At 42.5% G+C, this 26,487-nt stretch overlaps 1 protein-coding gene across 1 annotated transcript; it reads right to left on the reverse strand.

The window, feature by feature from the left end:
- Positions 1–344: 344 nt before the first annotated feature.
- On the reverse strand, positions 345–21,818 carry LOC145399271 (uncharacterized). The gene is made up of 3 exons (XM_080271950.1): positions 21,794–21,818; positions 20,557–21,160; positions 345–369 (listed from the first exon to the last, which is right to left on the reverse strand). The coding sequence occupies exons 1-3, from the start codon at positions 21,816–21,818 to the stop codon at positions 345–347; spliced, it is 654 nt and encodes a 217-aa protein (XP_080128076.1).
- Between the last annotated feature and the right edge of the window lie 4,669 nt (positions 21,819–26,487).

Here is a 26,487-nt window from a genome sequence, read left to right on the forward strand (position 1 = left end):
AACTCACATTTTCCCACGTAATAATGCACTCAAATCAACATTACATAATAACAATAATGACAAAAACAAATTCCTAAGATAAGATATGTCCATGTTTCTTGAATGTTCCTGCTATAACCAGACATAAAACGTTAGCCTAATCCTATGGCATAATTTCAAGAATGCTCCTCACAACTCCACATACAAAGTACTCATCTAATCCTATGGCACAACATATAATCTCTAAAATGTTCCTCATCTCCAGATATAAACCATTAACTTAATCATACAGCATAACACTTAATTTCTAGAATGTGTTCTTCACATCTCCAAACTTACATTAGCCTAATCCTACAGCAAAACACTTAAAATCTAGAGGGTTCCTCACACCTGCACATATAAACCACTAAGCTAATCCCACTTACACAACAGGGGAACAAATGGACCAGCATCCTGTACTGCATTATAAGGGCGTCACAATTTTATACATGCCACAACCAGCAGGTTAGGATTATTAAGGTTAGATTATGGAAATTTGTTAGGATAGGATAAATGTTGTAATGCTCAGCTGAGTCAGCTTATAATAGGTTAAGTTAGGTAGGACAGGCAAAATTAGGTTAGGTATGGTCAAAGGTTAGGTTACAATAGGTTTGGTCTGGCTAAATTAAGTAAGGTTACAAAAACTTAGGTTGGGTAGGGTATGGGCAGGCTAGAATTAACAAAATTATGTTCCAATCACCAGGCTTGGTTTGGGCAAATCACCAAAGATGAGCGGAAAATTTGTGAAAAAATCATATTCTAAGATGATGTCCATCTGTTTTGTGCACAAGATGGTGTCCGTTGAAATTCAAAATTGCACTTAAAAAAAAAAAAAAAAAAAAAAAAAAAAAAAAAAAAAAAAAGAGAGAGAGAAGGGGAGGGGGGCAAAATAAGGTGATATTGTGTCTCCTTGATGATTACCCCTCCAAGCTTCCACACATACATACTATACATGGCATTTATCTCATATCTGCCATAAAATTGTACACAGCAAAAATATTAGTCTATCTATCTATCTATTGCCAGGCGCCCCAATCCCGTTTGGGGTGGCCAAAAACAAATCGCCTCCAAGTCGCCCTGTCCCCCGCCATTTCACTGCCCTGCTCCCAACTCACCCCCCCCTCTCTCATATACCTCTCCACCCCATCCCTCCATCTCATCCTCGGCCTCCCCCTCCCTCTTCCCCCCTCCACCTCGCTCACATACACTCTCTTCGTCAGTCTTTCACCCTCCATCCTCTCCACATGGCCAAACCACCTCAGTGTGTTCCTCATAACGCTTCCTATCACATCCACATCCACACCACAACGCTCCTTTATATCCTCATTCGTCAGCCTGTCTCTCCACGTGACTCCAGAGGCTCCTCTTAAATAACTCATTTCCACTGCTCTCACTCTTGACTTGTGTCCTTCCAACAATGTCCAAGCTTCACTTCCGTACGTTAGAGTTGGTATCACAATACTGTCATGTAGTAACTTTTTCACTTCCATGCTCACTTCCCTGTTTCTTATCACTGCTTTCAAGGAACCAGAAACCTTTCTTCCCTGCTGTACCCTTTCAAGCACTTCACCCTCCAAACCTCCATCCTTACTCATCACACTACCCAAATACTTAAATGTACTCACATCTTCCAATTCCTCACCATCTAACCTCGTTGTACATTCACTAACTTCACCTCTCTCAAAGACTATCACTTTACTCTTCCCTACATTCACCTTTAGGTTCGGTTTCTTACATACTCTCTCAAACTCATCCACCAAGCCTTGCAGCTCCCCTTCGTCTTCACACAACAACACAGTATCATCTGCAAACAACAGTACAGGGAGTTTCCAAACACTATCCTCTCTCACCAGGGCCACTCCAACATCCACTACCCTACCTTGTACCTCTTTTATTACCCCATCCATGTACAGATTGAACAACCATGGAGACATGACACATCCCTGTTTCAAACCAACTTTCAAAGAGAAAACTTCACTTAGTTCACTATCTACACGCACTGCAGCCTTCGCACCATCGTACATACTCTTCACAGCATTCAACAACTTCCCATCTACTCCATATATTCTTAACACTTTCCACAATCCTTGTCTATCCACCCTGTCATATGCTTTCTCCAAATCCATGAAAGCCGCATACAATTTCTTTCCCTTCTCTAGAAACTTTTCCACTAAAGATCTAAGAATGAATATCTGATCTACACAACCTCTTCCCTTCCTAAAGCCTCCCAGTTCTTCTCCAACTAATTTCTCTGTTCTTTCTCTAACTCTGTCTATAAGTATCCTACCATACACTTTTCCTATTATACTAAGAAGACAAATGCCCCTATGATTACCACACACTTCTTTTTCCCCTTTTCCTTTGTACAAGGGAATAATTATACCTGACTTCCAATCCTCCGGGACTCTACCTTCCTCCCAGGCCAATCTGCACATCTTCCACATCCATTCTACTACTATCTCTCCCCCATGCTTCAGCATTTCACCACACACTCCATCAATTCCTGGGGCTTTCCCTGATTTAACTTTCTTCATTGCTTCCACAACTTCTATCCTACTGATTTCTTCCTGTCTTCTCACCTCCCTCCTTCTCCCAGCCATTCCCTAGCCACTTATACTCGCATTACTTCCATCCTCTACGTTCAACAATTCCTTAAAGTGTTCTCTCCATCTGCTCACTTTTTCTCCCTTCTCCACTAGTAATCTACCATTTTTATCTTTCACTCCCCTGCTAACTTCACTTCCACCCTGTCTTACTCTTTTCACTTCTCTCCAGAACATTTTCTTACAGTCCCTCCACTATACACTCAAATTCCTTCCAAATTCCTCATCCACTCTCTTCTTACTCTCTCTTACTAATCTTTTCACCTCTCTCTTCCTTTCCACATATAACTCTCTCTTCCGCCTCTCAACTTCTTCCACGCCCCTATTTCTCACCCATTCATTGTATGCTTTCTTCTTTTGTTTCACAGCCTGTTTCACCTCTTCAGTCCACCACGCTGTTCCTTGCACCCCCCTCCGCCTTCTCTTCCTTCCACACACCACATCACATGGTGCACATATTTCTTCTGTAAATATCTTACACACACCTTCCACGTCTCCCATCTGCTCCAATTCATATTTGCCTAATCGTTCCTCCACTTCTCTCTTATACTCTGCCTTTTTCTCATCCTCTTGTAACCTTTCCACTCTCCTTGCAACTACTCCTTCCTCTCGTCTTTCCCTTCTTCTATTCCTCCATCTCACTTGCATCCTAATTCTGGCCACCACCAAGTAGTGGTCAGAAAGTCCACTCCCCCAACCTTTATACACTCTTGCATCCTTTACACATCTTCGCATCCTTTCATCCACACACACATAATCAATCATTGCCTTCCTTTCATTCAGTTCACCACCCACCCTTCTCATCACTCGCCATGTATACCTGTGGATCATTTTATGCCTGAAGAGGGTATTGGCTATCACCAACCCCCTCCCAGCACAAATGTCCACTAACGCACTCCCATTCTCATCTATCTCGGCAGGCACACCCCACTCACCAACTATTCCATCCACCTTCACATTACCAACTTTACCATTCATATCACCAATCAAAAACACTCTCTCATTCCTTCCAAACTTTTCCATGCACACTTCCACATTTGTCCAGAACTCTTCTCTCACTCTTCTAGCACGATCTTGCGTTGGCGCATACACACACACAATCGACCACATTTGTATTCCAACTTTCAACTTTACCCACACAATCCTTGACCCAACTGATCCATACTGTCTTATGCTCTTCTTCCATCTTTTACTCACAACTATACACACTCCTTCCTTTGCCATCTCATTCTCATCTACTCCTGCACATATACCCCATCCATACTCCCATTCTCTCACACTTTCTCCTCTCCATTTTGTTTCAGTTATTCCACATACATCCACTTTCGCACCCTCAAGCACCTGGACAATCTCTCTTTCAACTCATCATTCGCTCCTCTTACATTCCATATACTCATTACCAAGTCCTTTGTCCGGTCCTGGGTCGTCATCGTTTGGTCAGTCCTTGTCCAAGGCTTCTTGTTTGTTTTTTTAGTTAGTTGTTTTCCGGGGAGGGGCACTAACCCTCCGCCAACCCTTTTAGTCGCCTTTTACGACAAGCAGGGATATTAGTCATGCAGTTTAATTCATCATCATCATCACCCATGGCAACAGGGCCATGCAGAACTATGGAAAAACATCACAGGTAAATTCAGCCTTACAACCAGCTATTGTTCTGTTATCACAAACCAGAGGAGCAAAATCTACGAGTGGATGGAGTGGTTGGTCAGTGGGGTGTGCCAGCTGAAGTGGATGGGAATGGTAGTGCTTTGGTGGACATCTGTGCTTGTAAGGGGTTGGTAATAGCCAACACCTACTTTCGTCATAAGATGATTCACCGGTATACATGGAGAGTAATGAGGAGGATGGATGGTGAACTTGTTGAACGAAAGGCAATGATAGACTACGTGTGTGTGGATGAGCGAATGAGAAGACAAGTGCTGGATGCAAGAATGTGGAGAGGGTGGGGGAATGGAGTCTCGGACCATCACTTAGTGATGGCCAAGGTAAAGATGCAAAGAAAGTTGTTGAGGAGGCGAAGGGGAAAACAGGAGGAAGCAGCCCCTGTGAGAAGAGTCGAGAAATTGCAAGATAGTGAGAAAATGACAGAGTATAAGAGCATAGTGGAAGAAAGATTGGGAAGGGATGAGCTAGAGCAGATGGAAGGGGTGGAAGACGTATGTAAGATATTCATGGAAGAGATAGGCGCAGCGTGTGAGGCGGTTTGTGGAGTGAGGAGGAGATGCAAGGGTGTACAAGGGAGAGCATGGTGGAATGATGAGGTGAAACGAGCTGTGGAACAAAAGAAGAAGGCATATGGTGAATGGTTGGCGAGTAGAGGTAGGCGAGAAGATGAGAGAGAGAAGAGAGAGGTATATGTGAGCAGGAGAAGGGATGTTAAGAGACTGGTGAAGGAGAGTAAGAAGAAACTGGATGAAGAGTTTGGGAGGAATCTGAGTGTGAAATGGAGGGAGAGTAAGAAATTGTTTTGGAAGGAGGTAAAGAAAGTAAGGCAGTGTGAAAGGGGAAATAATAGGGGAGTGAAAGATAGGAATAATAGATTGTTGGTGGAGAAGAGAGAGAAATTGAGGAGATGGAAGGAGCACTTTGAGGATTTGTTGAATGTTGATAGTGAGAGCAGTGTGAGTATAAGTGGTTGGGGAATGGCTGGGAGAAGAAGAGATGAGAGGAGGGAGGAAGAGATCAGTAGGGTGGAAGTAGTGGAAGCGATGAAGAAGATTAAGCTGGGAAAGGCCCCAGGAATTGATGGAATGTGTGGTGAAATGCTTAGGTATGGGGGTGAGATTGTTGTGGAGTGGATATGGAAGTTGTGTAGATTGGCTTGGGAAGAGGGAAGGGTTCCAGAGGACTGGAAATCAGGTATAATTGTTCCTCTGTACAAAGGAAAAGGGGAGAGAGAAGTATGTGATAACCATAGAGGTATTTGCCTTCTTAGTGTGACTGGTAAAATATATGGTAGAATACTCATTGATAAGGTTAGGCATATGACAGAGGAGCTAGTTGGAGAAGAACAAGGGGGATTTAGGAAGGGAAAGGGGTGTGTAGATCAGAAATTTGTTCTAAGATGTTTAGCGGAGAAGTATCTAGAGAAGGGAAGGAAAGTGTATGCTGCCTTCATGGACTTGGAGAAAGCTTATGACAGAATAGATAAGCAAGGTATGTGGAAGGTATTAAGAATATGTGGAGTGGAGGGGAAATTGTTGAGTGCTGTGAAGAGTATGTACGAGGGAGCTAGGGCTACGGTGCGAGTGGATGGTGAGCTGAGTGAGTTCTTTGATCTCAATGTGGGACTAAAACAGGGGTGTGTGATGTCCCCATGGCTGTTTAATATATATATGGATGGGGTTGTAAAGGAGGTGCAAGGTAGGGCAGTGGATGTAGGGCTGGCCCTAATGAATGTGGGTGAGATTTCGAAGCTTCCGGTGTTGCTGTTTGCTGATGATACAGTATTGTTGAGTGAAGATGAATGGGAGTTGCAAGGTTTGGTGAATGAATTTGGGACAGTGTGTAGGAGGAGGAAGCTGAAAGTTAATGTAAACAAAAGTAAAGTTATGGTGTTTGAGAGGAATGAAGTCACAGAGTGTGCAGTGAGGTTGGATGGTGAGGATATGGAGAACATGAGTGCATTCAAGTACAGTAATCACTCTAATATCCGGACGCCCAATAACCGAACATCCCCACTAACCGAACCTTATCGTCCTGGGATCAAACATTCCCAAAATGGTCCGGAAATTCAAAAAAAAAAAAAAAAAAAAAAAAAAAAAAAAATCGATTTTTTTTGCTGTCTGTAATTTGAACTTGCCGCGCGCGCCGCGTGAGAGCATTGTTTTGGTTCGTCATTCCTCCGACGTCCGATAGAGTGCCGCTGCATCCTCCCCACTTCCCGCCTGTCTCTCACCCCGACAAGACCTATGCTGTTAGCCATGGCTGCCCATGTGCTCGCTTTTGTGGTGGTGCCGTACTTGCTGCAAGGCCTCCTGCTGCTCTCTGCCCTACTTAGTGTGTGTGATGATGGCCCCGACTCCTGAGAAAAGGAAGAGAGTGGTGTTGACTCTGGAGAAGAAACGGGAGATATTGGAGAAAGTTGATGCGGGTTGGTCTTCCTCACGCATTCTCCGCGAGTTCAACCTGGCCCGGTCGACTTTGTTCGATATCAAGCGTTCCCGAGACAAGCTCATGCAGTACACGGCTGACTTCTCGTTGAGAAGCAAACGCAACGTGGAGAGGAAGGTTATGTTTACCCCCAAGTATGCAGAGATCGACCGCTCCACGTTGATTTGGTATCGACAGCAACGTGCAGCTGGTGTGATGGTACGTGGAACGGAGCTGAAGGCTGCTGCTGAGAAGTTTGCAAGTCTTCACGACGCCCTTGACTTCAAGGCATCCGAGGGTTGGCTCTTCGCGTTCAAGTTACGACATGGCCTTACTAACCGTAAAGCACATGGCGAAGCATTGGACGCTAACGAGGATGGAGTGGACGAGTTTCGGCACAAGGTGAAAGGCTTGATCGACAGGTAGGGCCTCACTCTCGGTCAAGTCTATAATGCTGACGAAACTGGCCTATTCTATCGCTCGGTGCCAACGAACACTCTAGCCGATGAGACAGAGAAGCGTGTACCTGGCCGCAAGCTTTCTAAGGAACGGATATCTGCTTTGTGTTGAGCCAATGCTAACGGCATGCACCGGCATAAGCCCGTTATTGTTGGCCGTGCAAAGCAGCCTCGGTGCCTTCGTGGGGTGATGGATGTCCTTCCTGTCGTATGGTACCATTCTTTGAAAGCATGGTTCACAGCTGTGATTTTCAAAGACTGGTTTCACCATCACTTCATCAAGGAGGTCATCCATTACCAGACCAAGACACTGGGAATTCCTCGCGACCAGGTAAAGGTTCTCCTTCTCCTCGACAATGCACCTGCCCACCCGTGCGACAAGGACTTGGTTGCTGAAAATGGCCATATTAGGTGCATGTTTCTGCCACCTAATACGACTGCTCTCATTCAACCAATGGACCAAGGAGTGATCGTGGCAACAAAGCGCCTGTACCGTCGGAAGTTCCTGGACGAGGTGATGGTTGTCCTCGAGGACGAGGACGAGCGCAGGGAAGGACGTGACACTCGAGGCAAGCGGACTTTGGAAAACCTTCGCCGCTACAACATCAAGTCTGCGCTGTACAACTGGGCTAGTGCATGGAAGGAAGTCCCTGTGAAAACTCTTGAAAATGGTTGGTCTCGTCTGCTTCTCGGAACAGATGTGGAGTACGATTTCCTAGGGTTTGACGTGGATGACTTCCATGCACGGCTACGTACGCACGGCGACAATGTTGATGTGGACGATGTTCGTGAGTGGTTGGACGATGACGAGGGTGATCCTGGGTATCAGACCTTGTCTGATATCGAGATCGCGTCTTCGGTTGCTGGTGTCAGTCCCGAACTTGAAGATTCTGACGACGAAGGTGATGATGATGCGGACTCCTCTCAGCAGGACACTACTCCAGCCATCCCCAAGCTGAGCGCACTCCGGGAACATCTAGAGTTCGTCCTAGACTACCTGGAACACCCAGACTGCGACAGGGAGATGGGGCCCTTGGGACTCGTGGAGGAAGTGCGTGCTTTCCGGCAGCTCATCATCAATCGCCAGAATCGTCGGTCCTTGCGTCAGTCAACGATTGACAGTTTTTTCAGGCCCGTGACCCCCGCTGTGCCAAGCCCTGGTTCCACTCTGTTGCCTCCCCAAGACAGGCCCTCATGCTCCGAGCCACAGCCCAGCACATCAACTACAGTGGAGTCATCGCTCGATGTGAGTTTGCGGCTTTCCTCAGAGTCTTCTGTAGTCGGTACGCCATCACCACGACCCACCGATGCACCCCTTGGTCACCTGCCAGTGATACTCTCGGACTCTGACAGTGAATAAACAGCAAGAACTTCTCCACTAGACCACACGGGAATTTTGAGCGTTGTGCAGTGAAAAAAACGGTGTGTTGTGTTAAGGTTTTCAAGTTGGGAGAAAAGACTCAGTAGAAAAGAAATTTAACGTAACTAATCTTCTTTGTTTTGGCTTTGGAAAATTAAAAAAACTTGGGAAAAGTTAATGTGCAACACTTAAAGTAAAATGGAACATTATTTGGACTAAAGTGAACACTGAAAAACACCGACTTCTGTGTGTTAGTGACTAAGTTCAGTGCAAGACTTCAGGAAGAGTGTAGTGCAAGTGCTTCAGGAAATCGTTCTTACTGTCAGAGTCCGAGAGGAGGCGGTTATTCATCAAGGTGGCCAGGGACTTGCTGTAAGTAGCCAGAATGTTTCATGTTGTACTATTTTCCATACTATATTTACCAGAATGTTTCATATTGTACTTTTTTCCATACTATACTTACCAGAATGTGTCATACTGTACTTCTTTCCATACTATACTTACCTCATGCATGTGCAGTAGGAATGTGTTTTTCAGAGTTAGGTTCGGTTAGAGTCCATAAGTACCAGAATGTTTATTAATGTATGAACATACTTCTAAACCCACATTTTATGTTTCTTTTGCATTTATTTCAGTCATTTATGTGCCTTATTGGTGTGATTTGGGTGTTAAATAGGTGCTATGCATGTCCGGAGGGAGTTGTATAGGTGTTTCTCTGAGTTAGGGTCCATAAGTACAAGTCCATAAGCTGGGGCCCAATATCCGGACGAAACCAATATCCGAACCTACCGATGACTCTATTGATCCGGATATTGGAGGGGTTACTGTACTTGGGTAGTGTGATGAGTAGGGATGGAACTTTGGGGGATGAAGTACGTGAAAGGGTACAGCAGGGAAGGAAGGTTGTTGGTACACTGAAAGCAGTGATGAGAAATAGGGAGGTGAGTATGGAAGTTAAGAAGTCACTGCATGATGGTATTGTGATCCCTACCCTGACGTATGGAAACGAGGTGTGGACCTTGCAAGAGGGGAACAAGTCAAGAGTGAGAGCAGTGGAAATAAGTTACTTGAGAGGAGCACGTGGAGTGACGTGGAGGGACAGGTTGACGAATGAAGAAGTGAAGGAACGTTGTGGGGTAGATGTGGATGTGGTTGAGAAGATTAGGAGAAATACATTGAGGTGGTTTGGACATGTGGAGAGAATGGAGAATGAAGACTGACAAAGAGGGTGTATGTAGGTGAGGTGGAGGGAGGGAGAGGGAGGGATAGACCGAGGATGAGGTGGAGGGATGGAATTGAGAGGTATATGAGGGAGGGAGGGGGGAGTTGGGGGGAGGGTAGTCAAATGGTGGGTGACAGAGTGACTTGGAGGCGTTTTGTCTGCGGCCACCCTTTGCGGGATTAGGGCGTCGGGCTATAGATAGATATAGATAGATAGATAGATATTTTAATTCATCATCATCATCATCCATGGCAACAGGGCCATGCAGAACTATGGAAAACCATCACAGGTAAAATCAGCCTTACAACTAGCTATTGTTCTGTTATCACAAACCAGAGGAGCAAAATCTGGATTCAAATCTGAACCAGATCAGGATCTGCCCCACAATCTATCAATGAGTACAAACAGAAGAGGCCATAATTACAGTCAAATGTGCTAATTTGCTAATGTTCTATTCATTACATAAATTGTAATGCTCATTTTTGTGTTGAATCATCACATAATATAACAATATTATTATGGATGAAATGACAAATAATTTGAAAAGCATGACGGGATTATACACTGGAAGTTTGTTTGACCAGCTATTGCTTACATCCAAGCCTGCTGCTCACTCACGGACACAGACTTCCCCACTTTGGTATCTTACTTGTCAATCATACCAAAAACAAGACAACACATGAAGCTGTTGGGATTTACTAAGTCATATCCACAGCCTCATGGTTTCTGGCTCATCCAAATTAAGTTCTCTGACCATTTTATAAATGCTCTCACTTCTCCTTCTGACAAGCTACTTACATATCCACATATATTTTCTAGTCATACTCCACTTCTTTAATCACTAAGATAGCCAGACTTGCAGCATCCTGGTTGGTGGTCATCACTTCTTTTTTTCTTTTTCCACACTCATGCCTGCATTAGTAAAACTTAAGAGAACGGCCATCATTCATCTGGCACTCACAGGGAAATATATATTTTTTCTTTTCTTGTTTGGACAGAACTACCCACGTGACCATCTTCTGAAATTTCATTCTCTTGCTATTGCTCCTGTGATTGTTATTAACCCTTTGAGATTCCGAAGACGCAATTTCGAGTCATCGTAAATCCAACCGTTGAGATTCTGATAACTCGAATTCGAGTCATATGAAACAACATTTTTTTTTTGCATGTTTTCCATATCCTATCTGGGCTTGTTCTAAATACACTATCCTGTTTATCCTTTTTGAACTATTTGGTTATACACTGACAAGTATATCAGACAGATATGCATAATAAATTCGCTTTTGACATGAATAATATCAGTATTACCAGCATGGATATTTGCCTGTGTGACAGTGAGAGCTTTCGCTTTTCTCTGTGAAAACTAACGTAAATTGCCATAAACTATAAATCAATGGAAAGGTACTTTACTGTAGATTGACATGGTGCAATCAAATTTCATGTAACTCTAATACGTTTTTTTTTTTTTACAAATATTTTTCTACGGAAGGGTGTGAGATTTTTCCTTTTCGGGTAACTTCTACTTGTCGTATTGGCCTTTTAGCTACAGTATTTACCTTTTTCAACCATACTATGATAAAGAGCAACTATTCAGCTTTAAAATGGTACCACATTCATTAGTCTACCATAAAAAGTTAGTGTACAGTGGCCAATTAAGTACAAATATTGCTGCACGACGGTGACCTGTATGTGCGCCAGGCTGAATCTGGCACAGACACAATCGGCGGAGGGCCGAAAATCTCAAAGGGTTAATTGAATATATCTCCATGTGACCATGGCTTAACCACAGGCTGGATAGCACCATCATGTGGCTTAACCACAGGCTGGATAGCACCATCATGTGGCTTAACCACAGGCTGGATAGCACCATCATGTGGCTTAACCACAGGCTGGATAGCACCATCATGTGGCTTAACCACAGGCTGGATAGCACCATCATGTGGCTTAACCACAGGCTGGATAGTACCATCATGTGGCTTAACCACAGGCTGGATAGTACCACGGCTGGATTAAGCATGTGGGAGGCCCGGGGCCCGCTTGGAAGGGAGGCCCCCTTCCAACTCCCCCAATGGCATACACCACAGACTGGTAACCTAAATCCTAATATATAAATAGGACACTTTTAGTTAGGAAATACTGAACGGGGACTATTCATCCAATGCTGTAATATGTAATGCATAAACATGAAATGAAATGAACACAAGTTGCTCTGGTGGGAGGCCCCCTCTTGGTGGGTGGCCCAGGGCCCAGGCCCCTTGGGCCCCCCCCTTAATCCGGCAGTGGATAGTACCTCATGTGGCTTAACCACAGGCTGGATAGCACCATCACGTGGCTTAAGCACAGGCTGGATAGCACCATCACGTGGCTTAACCACAGGCTGGATAGCACCATCATGTGGCTTAACCACAGGCTGGATAGTACCTCATGTGGCTTAACCACAGGCTGGATAGTACCTCATGTGGCTTAACCACAGGCTGGATAGTACCTCATGTGGCTTAACCACAGGCTGGATAGTACCATCATGTGGCTTAACCACAGGCTGGATAGCACCATCATGTGGCTTAACCACAGACTGGATAGCACCATCACGTGGCTTAACCACAAGCTGGATAGCACCATCATGTGGCTTAACCACAGGCTGGATAGCACCATCACATGGCTTAACCAAAGGCTGGATAGCACCATCATGTGGCTTAACCACAGGCTGGATAGCACCATCATGTGGCTTAACCACAGGCTGGATAGCACCATCATGTGGCTTAACCACAGGCTGGATAGCACCATCATGTGGCTTAACCACAGGCTGGATAGTACCATCACGTGGCTTAACCACAGGCTGGATAGCACCATCATGTGGCTTAACCACAGGCTGGATAGTACCTCATGTGGCTTAACCACAGGCTGGATAGTACCATCATGTGGCTTAACCACAGGCTGGATAGCACCATCATGTGGCTTAACCACAGGCTGGATAGTACCATCATGTGGCTTAACCACAGGCTGGATAGTACCATCATGTGGCTTAACCACAGGCTGGATAGCACCATCATGTGGCTTAACCCCTTAAACGCGGCTGTGTACAGTTGTTCCCCCCCGAGTGGCGGGGTTGTAGTGGGGTCTGAGTACCTGTAGGAAAATATTCGCCAAAAATCAGAGATTAACCCTAGAACATTATACTTGGTAGGGCAGATAGTACTTACATTCAGCTTTCTCCAGAGACAGGTGTTGAGCCTTCTTGGACTACCCAAGGACTTGTGGAGACTTGCAAAATTTGGTAACCAAATCTTCACTTTCACACCTCCAGCAACCCGGTTTCCCCTCTACCACAGCCTCATTCTGTCACAGTAAACTTTATACTACAACGTAAAGGTAGTTAGGAATCCGTATTTGTACAATAAGCACTGAAAATAAGGCTAAAATCAACGGAGTGTACGGCCGACATGCACTGAGGCGGCGGTCTTCCCGTCACTCAACAAACATTTCCATTTTCACAGCTAAAAACATGTATACAACATTATTTTCAATCATATTACTTCCCAAAAGATCACCACGGCGCGCTTTTTATTCTGCCTTACGTCCGCCACTTTATTCTCTTTCCTGGCGGCCGCTTGCACTGACTGGGAAGAGCTAGAACTCGCCATAATCTCACTTTGAAAGCCTGCAGTAAACTGACGCTAAACAGGGGCAAACCGTGAGAAAAAAAGCTAGTGTTACAACTGGGGAAACAAGCGTTTCCTAGTAGCATAAACTGCTTGTGAGAGGAGAGCGCAGATTTACAGTTCTGAGTGCTCAGAGCGCTGCCATGTATCACAGCCAGGCTGGCCGGGCCGTGGTGGGGGGGGGGACGGCGGGAAAACACGATATTTGGCAACAACTGAGGTCAGTAGTACAAAGGTAAAGTATGCTAGTTGTAGCTAGAGGGTGGTGGTACTGATAGACAATACCAGCTGGAGCCTGCTTGCCCGCGGTTATTCAAAATTTACTCAAATCGCAAACGCGACGATCCGCCGTTATGTCCTTTGGGCCGACCATTTATGAGTGGTTTGAAATAGTTACCCCACCCATAGAATATGTTTTCTCTGGAGCCAGGCCCCATAGAAAACACAGTGAGGAAAGGGTATTGTTACCTGTATCAGCATTTTAACCCCCTATGGGTGGGCAACTTATCAATTATACTACCCTGTGGAGCAGCATATTTTTGGAAAAATAAAGTATCAAGGAATAAGCATAAACATGCATAATTCGATGAAAATGGATAAAAAACGAAGACAAGAGGTGTTACATGCGCAGTAATACATCTCTGCTGGCTGTGGGAGGAGGAGGGGAGTGAGGGTGAAGAGCGGGCAGGCAGCTAATCACCAGGCGCGCCTGGGGGGAGGCTAACAAACTATTCATTCATTTGCTTTTTCTTCACCACTGAACACTATATTTATCATTTATGCTTTCTTTACACTATTCATTGTCTTCAAAATCTTATGTATGTGTTTTCTATTTTACTTGAACACTTACAACAATATAACTTACATACATATATACTATTTTACTTGAACAAATATAACACTACAACTTATACATATATATATATATATATATATATATAGAGAGAGAGAGAGAGAGAGAGAGAGAGAGAGAGAGAGAGAGAGAGAGAGACAGACAGACAGACAGACAGAGACAGAGATATTCTATTTTACTTGTTTCAAGGTTTGGGAGAATTGAGGGCAGGACAATAGGTGACAAGGATGCCTCATCACCCAATTTCACCAATAAATTAGGACGGAAAATGGCTGGACGTTACGTAACGTCATCCGCCTCCTCACGCACGGACGTTAAGTAACGTCGCCTGCCTGTTAGGGGTTAAACCTCAGGTGAGCGATTTCTCTTTGAATTTTCAATGTTTCTCATAATAAGCGGAGGTTTTAGTAAAAAAAAAATAAAAAAAATTGAAAATCTGCTGGGATTGGGGGAAGTCACTGATTAAAAATCTGCCAGGATGGGGCGGGTTAAATGTCAGGACCAACGTGCCTAGCCCTGCACTCCTACGCTCCTCATGGGGTAACACAAGATTAGATGATGAATGAATGAAAATACTTTCAACAGATTCCCGGGTCTTTTTCTTTCACAGCTATTAAAACTTTATCATATCTTGCCCTTCTGCCAAGTTCCATCATACCCTCTGTTTATATGCCTTCATATTATCATGCATTTAGCTGGATGTAAGGTGTTCCTATTATACTGCACATCTCCTAGTGCATGGTAATTTGGGTGAAAGAATACACTGTCGGTGAAAAATGTACACCACAAACATATCATGTACTAATGCCATTAATGGTGACATATCTTACTTGATTTCTGCCCAATATTTTTCACGGGATACTTGACATTAGTGATCTAAGCACCCAGCTCATGCTCTAACTTGCAATTGAAGTACCCCCCTCCCCATGACAAAAATAAAGCTTGAGGAGGCAAAAGTACCATAAAAATTGTGTTCCATTAGATCTGCCCCAGTAAAGTGAAAACAAAGATTACTCTCACTACAAGGTGGAGCACTTGCCATGTGCTTAGACATAATTATCTCATAATAAAATGTCATACAAAAAGTAAGCTGCTAACCATAGACCAACAATACATACATGTACAATATTTTTGTGTACAGATGTGCAGGATATAGTGTACCTTGCTGCCCAGTTTACTGTGTACTAAATGAATGCCCTGTACTCCTGTACAACTATCACGGTGAACAGCCCTCTCCTAATACAGTGCACTCTCAATATAATCAACTAATTTGTACCAGACCCTTGACATTACAGCCAAACACCATGCTGTTCAGTAATTTCCCAGGCGTTGTGGCTTTTACTGAACAAAGACTGTTAAAAATACAGCACTGTTTGGCCGTAACTCATACACAATAACATACAGGTAGGTCTAAATGGTTATTTTCTTAATAAATGCTCTATTTACTTACTGATGTTTTTATTCTTACCTTTCTGGGAGTAACTGCACTGCAATGAAAGACTGCAAATAGACCTCGGATAAATCTACGTACATTTGTCATTCAGTATTTACATGGAAAGTGTTGGTAAAGAAAACTGACACTGTACATTACCTGTTACATTAAATACTACTGATCAGAGAATAGCAAAACAAACAGTACAGAACAGCTGCATGTACATTAAACATAAACTGCATTCCACCACTGGCACAGTCATTGAAAACCACTACAAATCTGCACTATACTGTACATTGCCCATACACTACTGTACATTTGTTGTTCGGTATTTACAGGGAAAGTGTGGGTAAACTCACTGTATATCAGCTGTTACATTACATTAAATATTGTACTGTATTACCTAACAGAGTATAGCAATGCAAACAGTACAGAACAGCTCCATGTATATTAAACATGTGTTTAAAGCACACACAGTGTGTGTGTGTGTGTGTGTGTGTGGGGGGGGACACAATGCTGGTAGGTGTTTCCTGCGCATCCATTCTATTACTGTACCAAAGTTCTTTAAAAGAACGTTCGGCCAACTCAAAGTGGTTGTTAAAACTGAAATTCATTGAAAGCGGGTTCAGTATATTAAGGGTTTACTGTATCTAGAGTTTCATATTATTTTATCACTCATGGTTAATGGTGTCTTGGCTCAGTAGATCGTATGACATGCTACATGAGGGGTGGCCTGCCACAAGTACCAATAGTAGCTAAAGGCGCGCTACAGACCAATGCACTCAATTTTTTTTTTTTTTTTCTACAATCCACTTGTAAAAATTTTCCATTACAGACGAGCAGTTACCTTTAATTTATAAGAGTCACGTGCACTCTCAGCTTGAATGTTGCTCACCCTTGTGGAATAGATGTGGAGAGGTTGGATTAAAACAATTATGCAAAATTCAGAACAAGGCTGTTAGAATTATTAACAACCCTGCCATTACAAATAAACTACCTCCCCTACAAGTACGAAGGAATGTTGCCTCCCTTGCATTATTTTACAAAGATTTGTATGGCAAATGCTCAGACGAAGTTGCATCCATGTTGCCACCTCTCCATGCCTTCCCTCGTGCTACACGGGCATCTGGTAGCGCTCATGACTGGAATGTCATTCAGTCATATTGCAGAACTTCTGCCTATCAGAACTGTTTCATTCCCCGAACTGTATCTCTTTGGAACTCACTTTCCTGGAGATGTTTCCCTCCAAACTTAAACCTACAGCTGTTCAAGTCTAACTGTTACAGATATTTTATGAACAGAGGACATCAGTAAGCTGGTGTATGGATTATTATTTTTTTTAATCATTTGTTTTTCCTTCCTCTGTCGTTATTAACCCTTTCGCGCACGATAAGTTTCAATAAGTTTTCTGATCCCGGAATTACGACTACGAAGCCGCCCGGGCGGTGAGCGCGCGCGCGGCAAATTTGAGCGAATGAAACACATTCTTGCCTTATTTTCGCCCCCCAAAAATCAATGTATTCCCATGAAACCTATGTCCAGGTATGCATGGATGTTTGTTCTATCTGATAAACATGACCAAAACACAGGAAAACAACAGCACAGAAAGTTATGAGCCCTGGAAGGCATGTCGAGTAAACATTTTTGACTTCCCAACATCGCCGTTTGAATGTTTTCCATCCTACAGGAAAATGATCTAATATTTTTTTATAGAGAATTTCATCAGCTTTCTAACGAAACCAATCTGGTTTAGATACGATGTATACTTTTCGAGAAAATGGTCAAAAACTGAGAGCCATTTTCGAAAAATTTTCACTGACCTCTGAGAGCTAAGTTTTCCCAGGGACCTAACGTTTTTATTACATAGTAATATGCCCCCATTATCCAGCTTTCCCACTGTGACGGGAAAACCCCATACGCCTCATAGTTCTCGAGTAAATCGAAAAAAAGTACAAGGCACTCCGTGCGTGATTGACTTTCGTGATGCGCGCATGGCGTACGCAATGTTCCCGTCTACGTAACCACGAATTCTTATGAGAAATATTACATTTTTATGTATTGTACATATATAGAATTTCCTGCTCTTCATCATGGTTCAAACGTGAAATCGATACGTCCAATAGTTTCCGAGTAATTGGCAGAGAAAATGAGAGTATTACTACGAGCCTTTCTCAATGGTAACAGCCGGGAAGAGACACTCATTTCCACCGTCTTTTATCGCACAAAACGTAACATAATGCTTACATTTTGGTATTGATCATACGTAGAATTTAGTGGTATAGATCATGGTTGTTACAGAAAATCGATAAGTCAAACAGTTTTCGAGTAATTGGCCGACAAAGTGAGGTTATTACTCCGAGCGCTTGTCACTGATAACAAATGCGAGGAAAAACATTTCCCTCGCCTTTTACCCCCCAAAACGCTACCAAAGGCTTACATTCGGGTATTGATTACACGTAGAATTTAGTGGTATTGATGATGGTTGTAACAGAAAATCGATAAGTCTAATAGTTTTCGAGTAATTGGCCGACAAAGTGAGGTTATTACTCCGAGCGAATGTCACTGATAAACGCGAGGGAAAAAAACATTTCCCTCGCCTTTTATCCCCCACAACGCAACAAAAGGCTTACATTTTGGTATTGATCATACATAGAATTTAGTGGTATTGATGATGGTTGTAACAGAAAATCGATAAGTCTAATAGTTTTCGAGTAATTGGCCGACAAAGTGAGGTTATTACTCCGAGCGAATGTCACTGATAACAAACGCGTGGTAAAAAAAAAAACATTTCCCTCGCCTTTTATCCCCCAAAACGCTACAAAAGGCTTACATTTTGGTATTGATCATACATAGAATTTAGTGGTATTGATGATGGTTGTAACAGAAAATCGATAAGTCTAATAGTTTTCGAGTAACTGGCCGACAAAATGATGTTATTACTCCGAGCGCTTGTCATGTCACACAACAACCGCTAGGAACAAAAACATTTCTCTCGCCTTTTACCCCCCAAAACGCTACCAAAGGCTTACATTCTGGTATTGATCTTACGTAGAATTTAGTGGTATTGATGATGGTTGTAACAGGAAATCGATAAGTCTAATAGTTTTCGAGTAATTGGCCGACAAAGTGAGGTTACTCTTCCGATCGCTACCAACTTTTACACACTGTTTCTTCCTCGTACACCGGCCTGAAGACTATGCTACTAACTTTTTTTCCCCTATCTGTACAGACTATTACATCTTCCATGGATGTTTTTCTATTGTTATAACCTACTACACATAAACATAACTCTTCTATAGTTACTGCTGTGGAGATTTACTTTCTTTCATATGTGTAATCTGTAGGAGAAAATGGATATTTGTCTGAAAGTGTGAGAGGTAATGGTAATAGATTATTACATATATCAACAAAATTTGCAGAACTCACTTCCTCCAGGGGTGTTGATCCAGTTAGACCAGGGATTTGAAGATAAGGAGTTATGAAGAGTGTGTGTGTGAGTCAGCTTCTCCCTGAGAGTATGAGGCAACGCTATTTTTAGCACACACCACACTCGTTCACGGAAACTCGCAGCTTGTTTGACGTATATTTCATACAATTCCATACGCATTTACACTATCAGAATCACAATAATTCCAGCCCTAAAAACACCAGTAATTCTCCCCTCCCAACTTCAGGTTTGCCCCTTCACAACACTTTGTTTCATGCCACACATAACGCTTGCTGGCTCCATAATTTCACCAAGCCATCCACAGTATGTTTCACACAATATATATTTATGCCTTGGCTTCATTTATATACGTATTTCCACTCACGCCATATGGCCTACGGGGGGGGGTGGAGTGGTGCAACCCCGCTACACTGACCATGTGTCTGGCTCCAAGGCCCAACGATTGCTAACGGCCAGAATTGCTTTTCAATACATATATGAATGTTCCATCAACAATATCACATCACTATATGTTCACAAACAATGTATTATCTCACTGATTCAATAGGGTCTTTGCCTTGGGCAAGAGGAGGAGAATTATGGACGATTTAAAGGGAACCACGAGCTGTCAAACATCACTGGCTGACTGCTCAACAAACACTGAGGTTGGAGGGAGCGGGCTGAGGCTGATAAGGCAAAGCAGTGTTGCCAATGACTTACCTCCAGTAGGCCTTGGCTACCCTAAGACGCGCCAAAAAATCACGCAAATCGGCCTATAAGTTTTTTTCTGACGAATATTTTTGGGCCTTGAAGGGGCCTTAAGGACGCGAGTTGCGTGACTGTGTCTGGCGGAATGCAAGCCGACATCACGCGAATCGCGCGACTGTGCCTGAAAGGGTTAAAAAAAAAAAAAAAAAAAAAAATCCAGCCTAAGAGATAAAACATGTCTTCTCCCTCACTTGTTAGTGAATGGCACCTTGCCTGGTTAAAGCCTAATTTCTTCAACAAGTTTTGCCACATTTATCATAACTATATAATTGTTCTTACACTAGAATGAACTGTCAGGTGCCAAGTGAATACGAATTTTTTCTACACAGTTTTCCAGTCGTCACATTTCAAATTCTTTCACTCCTGAACTGACACTGGAGAGATCATAATAATACTGTTCACCCTATTCATCACACTTGAATTTCTTCACTCCTTAATGAATTAAACAGTGTCAGATGACATCAACTGAGTCAACTGTTTACCACATTAAGCACACTAGAAACTCTTCCCTTTACAATGATTTAATAGGTGTTTGGTGAGATTGCTTTTCTGACCAAACTGTTTACCACACTCACCACACTTGAAATTCTTCACTCCTGAATGAATTAATAAGTGTTTGGTGAGATCACCCTTCAGTGCAAATCGTCTACCACATTCATCACACTTGAAATTCTTCACTCCTGAATGAATTAATAAGTGTTTGGTGAGAGCACCCTTCAGTGCAAATCGTCTACCACATTCATCACACTTGAAATTCTTCACTCCTGAATGAATTAATAAGTGTTTGGTGAGATCACCCTTCAGTGCAAATCGTCTACCACATTCATCACACTTGAAATTCTTCACTCCTGCATGAATTAACAGGTGTTGAATGAGAACATCTTTCCTTGCAAATCGTTTACCACATTCATCACACTTGAAATTCTTCACTCCTGAATGAAATAATAGGTGTTGAGTGAGAACACCCTTCCTTGCAAATCGTTTACCACATTCATCACACTTGAAATTCTTCACTCCTGAATGAACTAATAGGTGCTGAATGAGATGAACCTTCCTTGCAAATCGTTTACCACATTCATCACACTTGAAATTCTTCACTCCTGAATGAATTAATAGGTGCCGAGTGAGATGAACCTTCCTTGCAAATCGTTTACCACATTCATCACACTTGAAATTCTTCACTCCTGAATGAATTAATAGGTGTTTGGTGAGATCACCCTTCTGTGGAAATCGTCCACCACATTCATCACACTTGAAATTCTTCACTCCTGAATGAATTAATAGGTGTTGAGTGAGATTACCCTTCTGTGCAAATAGTTTACCACATTCATCACACTTGAAATTCTTCACTCCTGAATGAATTAATAGGTGTTTGGTGAGATTACTCTTATCTGTAAATTGTTTACCACATTCATCACACTTGAAATTCTTCACTCTTGAATGAACAACTGCATGCTGGATAAGACTGTTCTTAAAAGCAAATGCTTTACCACTCTCTAAACATCTAAACTGCTTAACTTCAGCTGAGGACACTGTGTCCAGGACAGTTTCATTGTCACTGAGGAACATTTTGTCACCCACCTCACATTCTAACTGTACATCTGGTTCTTCCTTTACCACCTCCAATATTTTGTCACCCACCTCACATTCTAACTGTACATCTGGTTCTTCCTTTACAACCTCCAATATTTTGTCACCCACCTCACACTCTAACTGTACATCTGGTTCTTCCTTTACCACCTCCAATATTTTGTCACCCACCTCACACTCTGATTGTACATCTGATTCTTCCTTTACCACCTCCATTATATCATTCCTTCCACCTCTCTCAACTTCCACTATACTTCAGATACTCTACCTTGGTGTTAATCTTACTGTCTACCACCAACAGGATGACTTACCTTCACTGTACCAATGCTCAGTCATCAGCTGCTTCCATTACAATGAACAATAACTGTCAAAAATTCATCACTATTACTGGATAATAATTGTAATTACATAAAATGGATAAAATTTCAACAAAGACTATTCTTCCTTCAACCCTTTGGCTGCAACCTATTATTACACAGCCTAAAATCTTAGAAAATGAATATGCTAATTATAACTTTGTTACTTTTCCAACAGGAAATGACCATGAAGTTTCCATTTTTTGTGTGTGATAATGGTCAAAAATGCATCTTTCTCTATGAGAAAATTGTGATCCTCTGAGAAAAAAAAAAAATGCAATAATGATTTTTGCTATTGTGTAATTTTGCAATAATGACGAGATTTATGTCAAGCAAGGTTTTTCACTTGTATATCCACACTACAAACATGTACACTGTTCTTTGGCACATAAGAGAGATCAAAATTTACTGTTCACGCACAAGAGAATTGTAATGTTCTCAGAACAAAATGCGAAAATAGTTTTTGCTATTCTCTAATTTTGCTATAATGACGAGATTATTTACTTCAAGGAAGGTTTTTCACTTGTATATGTACACTATACACAATGTTTTTTTGGCACATAAACGAAATAAAAACTTACTGTATTTATACAAAAACAACAGATGTGTGGAAGGAAATTTGTTTTTTTCGGCTGCGGATTGAAGTCGCCTGACGCATCATGAAGAATAATTATTAGGGCGACCACAGTCACCTACCACGGCCAATGGATTAAACACTGCTAACACGTGAATGCTTCTGAACCGTAACTTTAAATATACAGATCACTGCTGAGTCAAGCTGTCAATTCAGACTATTACCACCGTCTTCCTTATTTCAATAGCTGCTACCTACTGTCTCTGCAGCAACAGATACTGCAAAGGATACCACACCAGGTAAATCATCCAAAATCAGTTCCTATGTGAGAAAAAACAAATCTTCCACAGGACACTACATAGATAACAACCCATAAGTTGTTTGGCGAGGTACCTCTTGCTGGATATGCTAACACAACATAAGATGTGCCCTCAGTCCTGTTTTATACTTATCATCCATTACTCAGGCAGCACCCTGATGACGACAGTGTTTACAACTGCTTTACTGCTCTGACTCCAGCTGTGAACCTGGAACAACAGTCGCCTTTAGACCAGCATCTCCATCAACTTAATAACACCGTCCAATGAACCCTGCTTTTGCATGAGCTCATTTATGCTGTGGAGAGAGGGAAAGAAAAAATCAGATTCATTTTATGGTTATTCAATTTGCACTGCAATAAAAGACACACGAAAATGTATATAAAAAAAGCTAAAGAGTATAAGAGAGAAGTGGAGGAACGACTGGGCAAATATGAATTGGAGCAGATGGGAGACATGGAAGGTGTGTGTAGGATATTTACAGAAGAAATATGTGCAGCATGTTATGTGGTGTGTGGATGGAAGAGAAGATGGAGGGGGGTGCAAGAAACAGCGTGGTGGACTGAAGAGGTGAGACAGGCTGTGGCACAAAAGAAGAAAGCATACAATGAATGGATGAGAAATAGGGGCATGGAAGAAGTTGAGAGGCGGAAGAGAGAGTTATATGTAGAGAGAAAGAGAGAGGTGAAAAGATTAGTAAGAGAGAGTAAGAAGAGAGTGGATGAGGAATTTGGAAGGAATTTGAGTGTAAAGTGGAGGGACTGTAAGAGAATGTTCTGGAAAGAGGTGAAAAGAGTAAGACAGGGTGGAAGTGACGTTAGCAGGGGAGTGAAAGATAAAAATGGTAGATTACTGGTGGAGAAGGAAGAAAAAGTGACCAGATGGAGAGAACACTTTAAGGAATTGATGAACATAGAGGATAGAAGTAATGTGAGTATAAGTGGCTGGGGAATGGCTGGGAGAAGAAGGGAGGTGAGAAGACAGGAAGAAATCAGTAGGATAGAAGTTGTGGAAGCAATGAAGAAAATTAAATCGGGGAAAGCCCCAGAAATTGATGGAGTGTGTGGTGAAATGCTGAAGCATGGGGGAGAGATAGTAGTAGAATGGATGTGGAAGATGTGCAGATTGGCCTGGGAGGAAGGTAGAGTCCCGGAGGATTGGAAGTCAGGTATAATTATTCCCTTGTACAAAAGGAAAAGGGGAAAAAGAAGTGTGTGGTAATTATAGGGGCATTTGTCTTCTTAGTATAATACGAAAAGTGTATGGTAGGATACTTATTGACAGAGTTAGAGAAAGAACAGAGAAATTAGTTGGAGAAGAACAGGGAGGCTTTAGGAAGGGAAGAGGTTGTGTAGATCAGATATTCATTCTTAGATCTTTAGTGGAAAAGTTTCTAGAGAAGGGAAAGAAGTTGTATGCGGCTTTCATGGATTTGGAGAAAGTATATGACAGGGTGGATAGACAAGGATTGTGGAAAGTGTTAAGAATATATGGAGTAGATGGGAAGTTGTTGAATGTTGTGAAGAGTATGTACGATGGTGCTAAGGCTGCAGTGCGTGTGGATGGTGAACTAAGTGAATTTTTCTCTTTGAAAGTTAGGTTGAAACAGGGATGTGTCATGTCTCCATGTTTGTTCAATCTGTACATGGATGGGGTAATAAAAGAGGTACAAGGTAGGGTAGTGGATGTTGGAGTGGCCCTGGTGAGAGAGGATAGTGTTTGGAAACTCCCTGTACTGTTGTTTGCAGATGATACTGTGTTGTTGAATGAAGATTAAGGGGAGCTTCAGGGCTTGGTGGATGAGTTTGGGAGAGTGTGTACGAAATGGAATTTAAAGGTTGAATGTAGGGAAGAGTAAAGTGATGGTCTTTGAGAGAGGTGAAGTCAGTGAATGTACAACGTGGTTGGATGGTGAGAAATTGGAAAATGTGAGTACGTTTAAGTACTTGGGTAGTGTGATGAGTAAGGATGGAGGTTTGGAGGGTGAAGTCCTTAAAAGGGAAGAAAGGTTGCTGGTTCTCTGAAAGCAGCGATAAGAAACAGGGAAGTGAGCATGGAAGTGAAAAAGTTACTACATGACAGTATTGTGATACCAACTCTAACGTATGGAAGTTAAGCTTGGACATTGTTGGAAGGACACAAGTCAATAGTGAGAGCAGTGGAAATGAGTTATTTAAGAGGAGCCTGTGGAGTCACATGGAGAGACAGGCTGACGAATGAGGATATAAAGAAGCGTTGTGGTGTGGATGTGGATGTGATAGGAAGTGTTATGAGGAACACACTGAGGTGGTTTGGCCATGTGGAGAGGATGGAGGGTGAAAGACTGACGAAGAGAGTGTATGTGAGTGAGGTGGAGGGGGGAGGAGGGAGGGGGAGGCCGAGGATGAGATGAAGGGATGGGGTGGAGAGGTATATGAGAGAGGGGGGTGTGAGTTGGGAGCAGGGCAGTGAAATGGCGGGGGACAGGGCGACTTGGAGGCAATTTGTTTGTGGTCACCCCAAACGGGATTGAGGCGTCTGGCAATAGATAGATAAAGAAAAAATACTGTGTCTTTGTTTTATTAAGGGCTGGTTTGTAAATCTCTGTGTACAACATGAACTGTTATAAACAAAAAATACAATTTATTTAACATTTAATATCAGTTTACTCTGACATTCATGATCAATACATCTTCAACCCTTAAAATGTGACATTCCTTCCATGAGTAATCATCAAGTAAGTGCTATATTATTTTTGGAATGTATTCTGAATTTCCTGCCACCTCATTATTGTGCATCAGAGACATGGATACCATCAACAGTGGCAGTTTGACAGTAAGCCACACTACTGTAAACATTCCTGTATAGAAGAGAGAGAGAGAGAGAGAGAGAGAAAAAAAAAAACTTTTTAAAGAGCCAAAAGAGGGACCTTTGGGAAAATTTATGATTCACTTCTCCCCAATACCAAAACAAGGAGATTCTTAAGAGTCTTTTTGTGCAGATACCATTTGCACAATGCACGGTATTACCTGGTAATACATTAGCCATGCAAAACAATGGTTTACAGTACAACACTTTATAAAGGCAGAGCCAGAATCATCAACATGAAGATTTGAGTCTTGGCACAATCATTACCTTTTAGCTACGGTCTGCAGAGTCCACATCAGCTCCTCTGATGAACTGACTGCAAGCTGCCTTGTGCGTGTCCAGCTGTTCTCTCACCACACACCTGAATCACAGATCACTTCATTACATACACAACAGTAGAGTATCCAGTGGACAAGTACTTAATGTTACATCAATGCAACTAAGTAATACTTTTAGAGGTCACTGGCCTGGAATCAACAGATTAATATGTACTTCCTGAGGAAATACAGAAACCAGTAAAACTTAAATGTAAAGTATTCCTAAAAACAAAGATACATACAGCAATTGTAATTACATAATTTAAACAATGACTGAAGGTAGTAGGTGGTGGCAACCATCATCCACTCACTTGATGTATGGTAGTACTGAACTTCTCCCTTCCCCCTTCTAATTTTAATTCTGTGTCTGCCTTCCTCTCATCTTACCTCTCCCTTCCCCTGCTGTTATTATTAATTACTTTCCTTTCCATATCAGGTGGCTCTATGCTCAGTGACAAGCCTAACAGTTTCCTATAACCCAGGAAACCATTAAAACTCCAGCTGATAACAATACAACCACACTATAGGGTGAAGTGGAGCCTGTTATGGTGCCCCTGTTAACTGGGTGAGGAGATGCAAATGTGGCATTCATCC

Source organism: Coenobita brevimanus, chromosome 48 (genome assembly GCF_032717465.1).
Source record: "Coenobita brevimanus isolate Jiangsu-jjx chromosome 48, ASM3271746v2, whole genome shotgun sequence".
Lineage (NCBI taxonomy): Eukaryota > Metazoa > Arthropoda > Malacostraca > Decapoda > Coenobitidae > Coenobita > Coenobita brevimanus.